General features: G+C 36.1%; 1 protein-coding gene across 1 annotated transcript in view; it reads left to right on the top strand.

The window, feature by feature from the left end:
- The window catches only part of LOC109374878 (cadherin-12-like), a gene marked incomplete at its 3' end in the record, with an annotated part of 570,697 nt that overhangs the window by 355,458 nt on the left and 201,236 nt on the right, over positions 1 to 14,003 (top strand). The window contains exon 3 of the mRNA XM_019629831.1: positions 6,332 to 6,748. Coding sequence (XP_019485376.1) covers positions 6,688 to 6,748 — 61 coding nt within the window. The remainder of the gene's footprint in view (positions 1 to 6,331; positions 6,749 to 14,003) is intronic.

The following is a 14,003-nucleotide window of genomic DNA, read 5'->3' on the forward strand; positions in this document are numbered from 1 at the left end:
TAAATGATTATTGATGATATGTATTTATACAATGTGAAGCAGAATATGTAAAATGTACTGTTAAATCACTTTTATAAACTTATATTTTTAAGGTAAAGTATTACACAAGGTTACGTATGAAGTTTATTATTGACATTTTAATAATTTGGGGATTACATACATTATTTTGACCTTTTTATGTAATATGGAAAAGAAGTCTTCCCTCTGCATTTCAAATTAAAAGACCAGTTTTTACAAGAAAAGGAGGGTGCAAATATATATATATATATATATATATATACATACATACATACATATACATATATATATATATATATATATATATAAAACTTTTAAATTTGCCCTTCAAAAATTACTCCATAGGCCAAAAGCATAGTCACCATGAAAGAGTTATCCAATATGTAGGCAGCCTTAGAATGTTACTTATAACAGAGGACCATTTATAATAATTAGCACATCTGTCAGCCTAATAAAACATCTTCCTATACCTTGCAGTGCAACTTATAGGAAATAGGCTCTATCAGGAGCTATTCTTAACAGCAAACACACCCCAAATTAAATACATATGTAACTACGAAACCATAGCCCTTGGATATCTCTCAGCTTTGGAGAAACACAGCAGAAAAGTTATCAGTGGCTATTTCACATCCAAGTATCCCCTGCTTTGGTATATGACTGTTAAAAAAAAACAAAAAACAAAAAAACTTCTTTCTGCTCGAAGGTGTATTTGACTCCAGAGACTCGTCATCAGGTTTGGAAAAACTTTGGAAAGCTACTTTGACTCTACAAAAGCTTCGGAATAATGGACAGATATACATTTTTAAATAGCATGCCCAGAATCCAGCATATGGAAGAAAACACAACTCGGTGATGTTCTTTGTAACACATGTTTTCTTTAAGGTTCACAGGTTTCCACAGGGTGCTGACACGTCAGAATAAGCCTGCTATTCTTGCTCTTCTAATAGCACCGTTTGTGCTGAGGCAGTATACCCAGGTTGATGGCTTGGCACAGGTTTTCCTTGTAATTTAGGCTGTGTTTCATGCCTGGGGGAGTTGTTTGCCTGTCAGTAAAGAACTGCAGTCCTTCAATCTCCTTGCATTACTTTTGTTGTGATATAACACTCTACAAGCTCCCTGGCTGAATACTGTGGCCAGAGGCTGGGACCTTCAGCCGCATCACCTGCTGCAAATAAGATCTGTTCAGCTGCTAAAGGACCGCGGTGTTACAGAGTCTTGGGATGGAGTGTAGGATCATACTGCAATGACCTGAGTTCTGAAATGTACATGTATACACTTCTAACTGAGTGATGAGATTAAAATGTATTCATCTCATCCTGTATATCGCTCTACAGACAGGAACGTTATGGATTGTGCCTCCACAATTCAAATGCTACTTAACAGACAGTTACCTAACCTAAAACGATGCTGTGACTTCCTTAAAAATGACTCCTCAGATCTGTCTTATTCCAAAGCCCCTCTTTTTATTCATGTATTTTAGTATGATTTGTTTAAAGTATACCAAGGCACCAAGGCTGAAAGTGATTCCCAAGCTTGGAGTTGTGATGAACGTCTAACGGGCTGCCTCCTCACCAGACTGGCCCCTGCATGCCATGCCCAGTTCACGCTAACAGGAAGGAGCCTCCACAGCTGGAAGCCACTTACCTTCCTCTGTGCGTGGTACCCCAGTCACCTGGTTAGACTGTGCCTTGCTATGTGGATTAGATGGGCTGTTGTGCAGATTCAAATCCTGTTAGTACACTGGCCCTGTCAGTTATTGAATTATTGTGTGTGTGTGTGTGTTTGTTTGTTTGCTTTGGTTTTTTGTTTTGTTTTGTTTTGTTTTGTCTCTGCCTAAAAGTATTGTCTCTTTTTATATCTGGGGAGTCCTGAATCTCCTGACTTCGGAAGAACTATATTGACCTGAAAGCTTTGATCCCCTAATTTTACAGAAGATCTAAAAGAGTCTAAGAAAAATGAAGCTGCCTAATATTGAAACACCTACTTAGATTTGGAAAAGAATTTGGAACTCGGGTCTTTAAGCTCATATTACTTTTCTTGCCAGGATGTGAAACCCTTGCTGCTTCCTTCTCTTTATACATTCATGATCACAGGGGCAGCAGAGAACCACATCCCAGAGGGTGGGCTCTGGCATCAGACTGCCCAGATGCACATCTGCCTTCTGCGTATTAATTTGTGGATCGTGATTTTTTAACTTCTCTATTCCTCTGTTTCCTCTGTAAAATGGGCGACATAATAGCACCTCCTTCACAGAGCAGTTGTGTAGGTACAGAATATATATACACTATGTGGAACCTGGTAAGTTTCCAGTCAAAGTTAGGTATTATCATTCAATGCCTAATTCACTCAAATATGTACTCAGTACCTACCATATGACAGGAGTAGCCCAGCCTGGAATATCATCGTTTCATTCAACATTGTTTTGCTATAATATTGATGAGATGTCTTAGGGGCTCAACTCTTGTTTATATTAATTAGCCTATGGTCAAATTCATTTCTATATACATCATATCATCAAGATTCCAAGAACCTATTGCCAAAGTTAAGTGAGGACTGACTGTGATATTGTAGTCACCAGGAATAAAAGAGCTCACAAAAGAGGTATCACTGCTACTGTTATCATCCCTCGGCACTCCACAAAGAAGACACTAACTCATAAGTATATACATATGCACATCTATCGTATAAATTATGACTATCATTGTGAAAAGTAATATTTATTCAATAAAGGGTTTGCAGTTGAAAGAGGGGAGAATGGCCGGGTTCTGGTATGTACAGGTAGGCCCTGCAGGTCCTATTAAGTTCATGCATGTCACAAATCTTGGAAATTAACATCTACTCTCTTAGCAATCCTGAAATATACAATATGATATTAACGATAATCTCCATGCCGAACACTAGATTCCCAGTGTGCAGTGAGAAGGCTTTACATTTTAAATTGCAGATGTTTCTACTGCGATGTAATATGTGAGTCCCTAAAAGCCTTTGCATTCTTCTGGATTCATATTAAAATAGAAGCATTCATGGGCAAGAGTAAGATTCTGTGCAGATCCCCAAAACCTTTGTAGTCACTCCTTAGCAGTCATCGTCCTGATGAAAATATGTGGCAGAATAGGCTATTGATAAACATTTCTGTAAATAGAAGATTCTATTTTAAGGAAAACAGGGAAAGTCATTGGGTGGCAGAGGTCAGTAAGGATCAGCCTACTTAGAGAAAGAGAAAGTGAAAAATGCAAATACAAAAAATGGAGGACACAGCACAGACACGCCCAAAGAGAGCCAAAGGAAAGCACAGAACGAATACGGGCATGAGGGAATTGGGAATCATGTTCCATGCTGTACTCCTCCATGGCTCCAGTGACCCTGAGGCTTCTTGTAATAATGTATGTGTTTCTGCTGCTTTAGGTGACATGCATCTTTAATGCGATGGGGAATTAGCTTAAGACACAATACACTTCGCAGTCTTCTCTACTTACCAATCATTTGTGTGTCGATCCCCTCACATAGACACATATTCTAGTATAACAGTTGGGGAATGACATGGGTAGATTGGAATTTCCAAACTATTGCCCTAGGAGGGAATCAAACTCAGATTTTAGAGGCACTTTTGATTTCAACAGGGAAAGGGTAGCTGTCATCAGACTGGTGACAGTAATGATGAATATAGCCAGATGTCCAACATTAAAAATCTCTACTATAAAAGAAAAAGACACTTGTTTAGAGAAATAAACTTAGGTGCCAATGCTCTCTAAAATCTGAGTTTTGATACCTCACACCCTCAAAAAAGTAGAGGAGAAAAAAATTCATGGAACAGAAAGGCAGAAATACAACCTAATTGGTTCCATATACTAGGCTAAGTTTGGGAAGTCAGACTTCCTCCTATCCATCTTTCCTTCCTCCCCATGTGTCTGAATATGCCTGAGCTAGGGTTGATGTAAATATGAGAAGAAACATGGAAGACACAAAAAGTTCAAGAAATTAAAAGGTGTTGGATGTCCATGTTAGCAATTTAAATTTGAAAACAGATTAGGAAAATATGCACACTATACTTACACAGGGTTATTGAAAACAGTTGCAAATATTCTCTGACCTCTTCAGTATATTGGCACATAGACATGATACAGTTCATCTTTAATATTTGATTTTGCATGTTAAGAATACATTCCTGAAGTGGAAATCACAGTTTGTGATTTAAACTGTACTATTTAAATAGGTGTCGTCCAATACAAAATAATGCAAACCACAAATGTGAACTGCTTATATAACTTTAATTTTCTAGTAAACACATTAAAAAGTAAAAAGAAATAGTTAAAATTCGTTTAATAGTTTATATTTATTTAACATAATGTATCCAAAATGTTATCATGTCAAAATCATGTCAACAAGTAGTAACTGTAGAAATCAGTGAGATATATACCATTCTTATTTTTTATACTAAGTCTTTGAAATTCGGTACATAGTTTAAAAGGAGAGCACGTCTCAATCTCAAATTGACAAATTTCAACTAGATAATCATATATGGCTAATGGTTACCATATTGGACAATATAGACCCAAGATAACTTTTTATAAATATTAATGTTTCAGATTGAAAAGATGCAATAAAATATATACCACTTATGTTTTTGTCAGTATCTAAAAGTCACATTCCATCCAACCATAGAAAAAATACCATATCCAGTTTTATTTCTACTTTGAGAGTGCCCTTATAGAATGCTTTTAGAATATAACTTTCAACACTTCTCATCTCACATTTTATCTCAAGCATGGTGAATTGCTTCCACATCAAATGTGGAAATTTGAATATTTGTGAAGAGTGCATCATATTTTTTATTATATTATATGTAACTGAATAAGCACTGCACTGATTGCAGCTGACAGGTTGACAAAATGCCATGTTTTATAGACATTGAATTAAACATGTATTGACTTTGATTTTAGTTTTCTTGTTTTGAAAGCATTGCATATAATTTCTGGCCTCCAACATTTTTGGCCCTAGGAAACCTCGTAGGCTGTGGGTTTTGTGCCCCCAGTGCCAATGGTATAAAACTACGCTGGCTAAAGACACATTTTTCCCATGCCAGCTTACAAAATATAGGGTTGCTCCTGTTCCTTTAGCTCTCAGCACAGTCGTCGCCTCTGACAGGCTTTTACTAACTTCAGTTTTGCTAACTTCAGTTTTGCTAACTTCAGTTTTGCCATCAAGGTATTCTGTTTGCTTATTTAAACAGCATTGGCAAATTTGCCCTCATTTATTTATTTGCCTATTAACTTATTTTGTTTCTGATTTAAGGAAGGCAAGGATGGTGTCTGTTTTGTTATCTAATGTATAACAAATGACCGAATACGTTGTAGACACTCAGTAAACTTTAGAGAAACGAATGGAAAAAAGTGTTTATTGTAAAGAGACATTCAAAGCTCATTTCACCTAAATGCCAAGTACAGGTTTTCCGTCTGGTAAGAATCCAAGGTTGCTCTGACTAGAAACCATACAAAATAATTCCCATGTATCCAGGGTTTCCAGCATAGCAAGTCTAGAGGGTCATTTACTTTTTTTTTTAAACTTCAATGTTATAAAGGCTTATAAAGCTATCTAACATGTTATCAATCATTTACATTTTATTAATTTCATTACATTTTATTAACTTCATTCACTTTGAAATTTAGTAATGTATTATCATTATTACTAATTTTTTTTTTCCCCTGGAGGGCCTTATGCTTTCTATTCTCTACCAGGGAAATTTTTGCTTCTTAAAAATTGTTTTCCTTTTTCCTTATTCTCTAAATCTGTGGCTCTCAACCTTACCCTGTTTTGTTTCTCCCAGGAGATATTTGACAATGTAGGTATTTTTGGATGTCACAACTCGGTGCAGGGGAGGTTGCTACTTGGTTATTTAGTGAGCAGAGGAAAGGAGGTGCTGCTAAAAATCTTCATATGTACAAGAAAGCTCCCTAGCAGCCAAGAATTATCCACCCCAAAATGTCAATAATGCTGATGTTGTGCAATATTACTCACAGTTCACTATAAACCAGTGACCCCTGTTTTTTTTTTCTTAAAATAATTATTGAATTTTAAAAAATGATTTCTCCTGTTTATGATACACCTTTTGCTTCAGAATAAACAATACTTTTTCAAGTCTGTAAGAAACTTAGTTTATCTAAGTGAACAGGATGAATAGCAATGAACATTTATCAATACAGTTTGTTTAAAGTCTTTGCTCCATTTCTTTAAATGTTGCCAGGTATCCTGAGAGTTTTGATGACTATCACATATTTCTATCATTGTAATATGTCTTTGCTAATCTGTTTTATAGGTCCCTTTAGATGGAATATAATACTACAGAAGCCTTTTCCTCAAAAGGATTAATGCCTGCACTATCATTTCTGCAATAAAACCGAAGACTAAGTGGTAGAAGCCACAGACACCTCCAACCTGGATTCCACAATCCTACGTTAAGTGCTGGAGTTTGTATCACTCTGCTGTAGGAAAGCTTTCGCCAATGCTTACAAGGAACTGTTTATCCCTGCTTCTCTGGGTCCTGTTTGATGGAGGTCTCCTAACACCACTTCAGCCTCAGCCACAGCAGACTTTAGCCACAGAGCCAAGGGAAAATGTTATCCACCTGCCAGGGCGGCGGTCACACTTCCAACGAGTTAAACGTGGCTGGGTATGGAATCAATTTTTTGTGCTGGAGGAATACATGGGCTCCGAACCTCAGTATGTGGGAAAGGTAATGGCCTGTTTCTTTTGACAACCCCTTGATAGCGAGGGGGATTGTGCATGGTGTATTGTGTGTGGATGTTTTGCACAGGAGTTGCCCAAACCAGTGACTAAAACACTGGAAATGAAATTCAAGAGACCTGGTATCTCTTCCTGACTCATTGACCCGGGTAAGCTTTGGAATATCATTCCATCCCTCTTTCCTTTAATTCTCCTTGATTTTCACAAAATGAATGTATATTTTGTTTTGATTTTGGACATTCTTTGCTAAAGACAAAAAGTTAAAATATATAACTACCATTTAAAATTGTTACTGTTACGTTATTGCTCACAGGCATTGTGAAACTATTTACTGATGAGAGACATTGGAAGTAACTCACCAGGAGTAAATATTCTAAACTGTTTGGGCTCCTTGGATGGCCAGGTTGTCTTCCTTTCCCTCCCCCTTAAAAGAATGGCTTCTTTAGGACAGTGGTTCAAAGGATTTGATTTGGCTTGCTTAGGCTTTATAAATAATTTATTTATTATATGCTATGCAAGCTATTTATGAAGCTATTTATGGCCAAAGTAAAAATCGTTGGAACCCAAATACTCGTATGTATACATCGCTGTTCAACACAGCATGCAATATTCTAATCATATTGCAAGTTTATAGAAAATTTTTTTTCACACAATAGTTGATGGCAACTGTCTGTTTTAGCACTTTATATTTTACTGCTATTTTCCTTATATCAAATTTTTTAACTATGTCTAGAACAGATAGAAGTTATCAATTCCACTGGAAAAATATTTTCCCAGAAAAATGAATAATTTATTTTATTTTCATTGTTTTTTTAATTCTGTTTTTTTTTAACTTTCTAAAATATTTGCTATGGTTTTAATTTAAAACAAAAACAAAAACAGGAAACCCAGAGACAATAAAAGGGAACCATAGTAAGAGGGGTATTAGGAAGTTGACATAGATAGAAGATTATGCCTCTAGAACATTAAGTCCTCAGAGCTTTCTGGAAGCCTAACCGAGTGAGAGACATAATGAGTCTTATGGTTACTATGGTAGGTCAAAAGAAGCAAATCCATTTAAGATCTTATTTTTCTGCTCTACATTTTTGGAATTTTCCCTTCGGAAATGTAATTAAAGAATACTGACTAATGTAGTGGAGGGGGTCTCAAGTAGAACCTTTGTTAAAAATGGACATATAGCCAGGGTTGCCCTAAGGTGTTTGAGCTCCCAGGCAAATTTCCTGTGGGCCCCCCATCAATATATAAAATGTGAGTCACATTCCAATCAGCCTTTGAGGACCATCCTGGGCAGCCCAGTTTCTAGTAATCTTGAAAAAATCTACAATGTCATAAAGCTGGATACTAGGAATCGGGGCCTGGTCATGTGGCCTTGTCTTGTGGCCTTGGGCCACCTCTGTAGTTGCCAGCCCTGGAACTCCACAGGGTCTGATGAACTCCAAACCTGAGTAGAAAGTCAAAGAGAGCTGTAATGGACACTGAAGGGAGAAGTGGACCATAAGGCCCAAGCAGTTCCAGTCCAGCCCAGGGCACCCCATGCAGGTGACACTGCTGTCCACAAAGAGCTCTGGACACCGAAAGAGTCTTAGAAAATCTGGAGGAAAACAGTCCAAAATACAGAAGCATTCTGAGGTTTCTTTACATTGCTTCCACTTGTGTGATTTCTCCATGCGATCATGGAATATAATACTCACTAAAACATTTCTGTGGTGAGATAAGCTTGTGTTGTACACATTTTTCTGGTAAGTTAACTTAATATAACAATATAAAGATTGAGTTTTGAAATCCAAGACAAATGAAAAGTAGCATAGCTCTAAAACTGTCTTGTGGGTGTCAGTCTTCTTTTTTTTTTTTCTAATTGAAGTGTATTCGGGTGACAACGGTTAGTAAAGTTACATAGCTTTCAGGTGTACAATTCTGTGTCAGTTTTCTTAACTCTGCTTATGACATAAGCTAGACATGAGTTTCCTCACAGATGTCACATGAGAAAGTGAGCTCTGGTTTTGACTGAAGCACATTCATAGCCTTCAGTTGTTCAAATCTGAGGTGAGGAAGTTGACACTGTATTAAAAAAAATTAATGAAATTGACTTCTGTCCTAAATCAAGTAACATTTGACCCCCCAATGACAAAGTAAAAAGGATCTAGGAGTTGCTTCTGCAGGTTTTGTTTGGAATTCTGCCTCTGTAATTGCTACCATAGCATAGAATTCATCCAACTCATTAAAAAGAGGAATCGATACATATTTATAAATAGATTTAAAAAGGAGGAGATCTAAACTCTAACCTATTATTAAATCAAAACAACATTATTTTCACAGGCGCATGGGTCCACTTTTGTAATGCATAATGAAAACCCATGGTTTCCAGGCAATATATGTTTCTAATGCAAATGAAACAACAGTTGCCAAAATTTCCTTCCTTCACGGAAACTAATTAAAGTTTCATTAACTGTCTTGATGATTCTAGATTTGGGAATAGTAATATGATAACATTGGGACTAATTGAAGCCATTATATGTATGTGTGTAAACATATATACATGTATTTACGCTTTTGCTCTTTCAAGAACGCTTTGATAGAGTTCATAGGAAAGTAAAGTATTATAAATAATATGGACTTCAGGGCTAAGGGAAAAGGCAACTGGAAAAGTGCCAGACACAATGGTCAACTGCACTATATAATTCAGCTTCACATTTAACTTTGTTTCTTTTCAGCAAAAGCGTCTATGAAAAACAATAATTTGTGTAGTTTCTATTGGAAGCTATACTTGTTGAGAAGAAAAATTGATTTCCCTAGCATCAAATGTGAATCAATTTATTCATGTAGAAATTTATGGAGATAGGAGTGTTCTAAGTGGCTTAGTGGACATTAGCCTTAACAATTATTTCATTTTTTAATTAATTTATCGGGGTGACATTAGTTATTAAAATTATATAGGTTTCAAGTGTACATTTCTATAATGCATCACCATATATTTGATCCCTTTTCCCTCTTCTACCACCCCCCTCCCCCCTTATCCTCTGGTAACCACTAAACTATTGCCTGTGTCTATGAGTTTTTGTTTCTGTGTTTGTCTTGTTCATTTGTTGGTTTTTGTTTTATATCCCACTATGAGTGAAGTCATATGATTCTTAACTTTTTCTGTCTGACTTATTTCACTTAGCATGTTGTTGCAGATGGCAGTATTTCACCTTTTATTATTGCCGAGTAGTATTCCGTTGTGTATGCTTATATACCACATTTTCTTTATCCAATCATCTATTGAAAGAAAATTTGGTTTCCATATCTTGGCCACCATGAATTATGCTGCAATAAACACAGGGGTACATATGTCTTTACAGATAAATGTTTTCAGATTCTTTGGGTAGTTACCCAGAAAAGTGATTGCTGGGTCATATGATAATTCTATTCTTAACTTTTTGAGGAGCCTCCATACTGTTTTCCATAGTGGCTGCATCAATTTGCATTTCCACCAACAGTGTAAGAGGGTTCCTTTTTCTTCACAGTTTCTCCAACACTTATTATTTGTCTTGTTGATGATAGCAATTTTAAGGTTGTATCTCATTCATTGTGGTTTTGATTTGCATTTCCCTAGTTGCTAGTGAAATTGAGCATTTTTTCATATATCTGTTGGCCATTTGTATGTCTTCTTGGGAGAAGTGTCTGTTCAGTTCCTCTGCACATTTTTTTATTGGGTTGTTTGTTTTTTGTTGCTGTTGAGTTGTACGAGCTTTGTATATATTTTGGATATTAGCCCCTTTATCTGAGGCATTGTTTTCAAATACCTTCTCCCATTCAGTTGGTTGCCTCTTAATTTTGTTGATGGTTTCTTTTGCTGAGCAAAAGCTTTTTAGTTGGATATAGTCGCAGTCATTTTTTTTTTTTTTGGTTTTTCTTCCCTTGCCTTTGAGGTATAATGCATAAAATCCTCTTTGAACCCAAGGTCCATATTTTAGTACCTATGGTTTCTTCTGTGCAATTTATTGTTTCAGGTCTTATGTCTTATGTTTAGGTCTTTGACAATTGTTGCATTTAAAAGTTGTTGACGGTAATATTGACATCCTTTCAAGAAAGACCAGACTATGATATTGCTTATCATGAAAAGTGCCTTTACTGTATATGCAAAGAAAATGCATGTGTGTCTATAGGTAAAGCCAATGCTTTCTCCTCAAATAGACATTTTGGATTTAATACAACACCTGAATGAAAGTGTACAGTGCCATATTGCAGAGTAACACAGAAATTGATTTGATTGGCAAAAATTTTAATTCAAACATCATTAAATGTTCCAACTCCCCACCAATCAATCCTGTATTATTAATATCACACACACACACACACACATGCACATGCACACACATGCACAAACACACAGTAACCTGGATGCTTACAATAACATATGTAACTGCCTGCCTATGTCTGTCAAGTACGGCTATGTCATAGCCTCAAAACTATGTATCAAGAAAACATTGTCCAATGTATCTTTAAACAATAATTAGGAAAATCAGTTGTCATTTCAGGTGATCTCTGATAGCAGCAATTCTTAAATATGTAGTGTTTAAAATGGTCAAAAAATAAACTGAAACATATATAAAACCTAACTTCAGAAGTATCTGTTTATTCAGCATATTTTTGCTTGGAATACATTACAATTTGAAAAAATGTTATGTTTTGTGGGGATAAATTTAGGTATAGAGATCCCTAGATAGGTAAGCTAATAGGTAAGATTATTTTATTATTTTTTTAAATTTTCATTACCTTTTATTATCTTTTGTGTTTGTATTTTTTTTTTTTTAGTATTAGTTTCTGGTGTGTAAAACAATGTCATAGATATTTCACCCCTCACAAAGTGATAATCCCCCTCCCCCAAACTATTGCCTCTCTGACATCATGTATATCTATTACAATTCCGTTGACTCCATTCCCTATACTATACTCCATATCCTATGACTATATATATATATATATATATATATATATATATATATATATATAATTATAGTTGACATACAATATTATTCAGCTTTAGCTTCAGGTGTACAGTGCAGCAGTCAAGCATCTATTGTACATCATCCATAAGCTTCTTTGAGTTCTTCTTTGGGCACTATTTGAATTGCTTTTCATATATAAACTGTGTGATCTTCACAACAGCTCTATCAGTAGCCCCATTTTGCATATCAGAAAACTGAGTCTCACAGAGAAGTTAAATAGCTTCCTCATGTCCCATCACTCACATGTTGCAAGTAAGATTTTACACCAGGGAGTTTAGCTCCATTGCACCAGAAAATGTCACAGTTTATTATCTTATAAGGATCTTAAAAGCTAACAATAATCTCAGTACTCTGCCAAACATACTATAGTGGAGACCCTATTAGGGATGGTGGAGGGAAAGGAAGGTGGGTCAGTAGGTCTGGAAGGTGGGGGAATCCAGAGAGGCTGCACAGGTGAGACAGCACCTGAGATGCACCTTGACAGATGATTTACTTTTTTGTAAGAGGTATTCTCAGGAAACAGTTTTATGAGCACCGAGGCTTGAAAGTTCAAGGTGAGTCTAGATAACCATATTTCAATATAGTCAGTGAGTAAGAAGCCAGCTGTTTAGAATAAATAAATACTGAAAGTATGGAGAGGTTTGATTCTGATACCATGATCAGTATTACTTGTTCTTATTTATTTATAATTGAGGTATAATTGACATATGGCATTATATGAGTTTCAGGTATACAACAAGTGATTCAATGTTTGTATAGATTGTGAAATTATCACAACAAGTCTAGTTAACATCTGTCACCATTCAGAGTTACACATTTGCTTTTTCTTGTGATGAGAGCCTTTAAGATTTACTCTCTTAGCAACTTTCAAATACGTAATCCAATATTATCAAGTATAGTCACCATGCTGTATATTACGGTATTGTTTGTTCTTAAAGGTGTCAAGATGCACAACAGTGTCTTCATTGAGGGGATTCACTCTGACAGAATTGCAGTCCTAGAACCATCACTCAGAGTGTGAGGACCCAGGCCCAGACCCTAGACCAGGCAAGCTATACCTTAGGCTAGACAGGCTCATTTTAGAAATACCCCCACCCTAAGGAATAAGAAAAAGTCATACTTCAACTAAGCATAGCAGAACATCCTGTTAAGCTAGCAGGATGCGGTTATAACTAACAGTAGAAGCTCTTCTTTGCAAGAATTAGGTTACAACAATAGATTATTTTACAGATAACCCATTTTCACACCTGGGTCAGGACGTTTTGCAAAAACTAACTGCTTTTTTGCTTCTGTACACCTGCGTCTGCTCAAACTCCCGGAAATCAAGCCCCTATAAAACTTCCACCCACCAAGACCTTGGGGCCGTTCTCCTCTTGCAGAGTGAGGCGGTCGCCAGGCTTGGCTGAATAAAGCTTTTGGAACTAAAAAGTATGTCTCGCAGGTCTTTACTAACGAGCAAGGACCTAACAAGAGATCCGTTTAAGAGACTATTGGAGATAAAGAAACCAGTGTGGAGACAGGAAACACATATAGGAGAAGGTTACAGGAGGCTGGTCTAGAAAGTAATGAAAGAGAAGAGATAGTAGAGTTGAAGATGTGAAAGGTAAAGAAGTAAGGAAAGACTTCAAGAACCATTGGTCTTGGGAATATAAAGGATGAGACAAAAAATTAGTACACAATTACATATAGAAAATAAAAGAGAGGGGAAATTAAAAAAATAATAAATTACACAGATTTCTGACTTCTGTTTTATTAGTATCCTGTTTAGGTTTGTTTCTAAAGAAATATAATCATCACTGTTGAATAATTTATAGCCATAGTTACTTAGAAGTACCTGGGTGAAGTATCTCATAGGTATTTAGATACGTTAATGTGGGGTTCACGAAAGAGGCCAGTGGTAGAGGTACAGATATAGGAGTAATTGGTATACAGATGGGAGTCAAAATCATACAAGTGGGTAACACAATCTGGACAAATTACAGAGGAGATACGAGAACCCTGATTTTTAAATACAAAGCAGATGAAGCAGAATTAGATAATGTCATGGATAATAAGTTAAAAAACATTATGAATAAGAAATGACAAATAATGTCCAACTCTACAGACCAAATTAAATAATGACTGAAAAGCCTCTGCTGGTTTTGGTAGTTAGCAAGCTTGACGTGACCTTCGTCAAAATGATTGTAATGGTTTTCTGTAGAAGTTAAAGAAAGGAGGAAGAGCTGGGTACAGCAAGTAGATTTTAAAAGTGTAGAT

Source organism: Hipposideros armiger, unplaced genomic scaffold (genome assembly GCF_001890085.2).
Source record: "Hipposideros armiger isolate ML-2016 unplaced genomic scaffold, ASM189008v1 scaffold_869, whole genome shotgun sequence".
In the NCBI taxonomy this organism is placed as follows: Eukaryota; Metazoa; Chordata; class Mammalia; order Chiroptera; family Hipposideridae; genus Hipposideros; species Hipposideros armiger.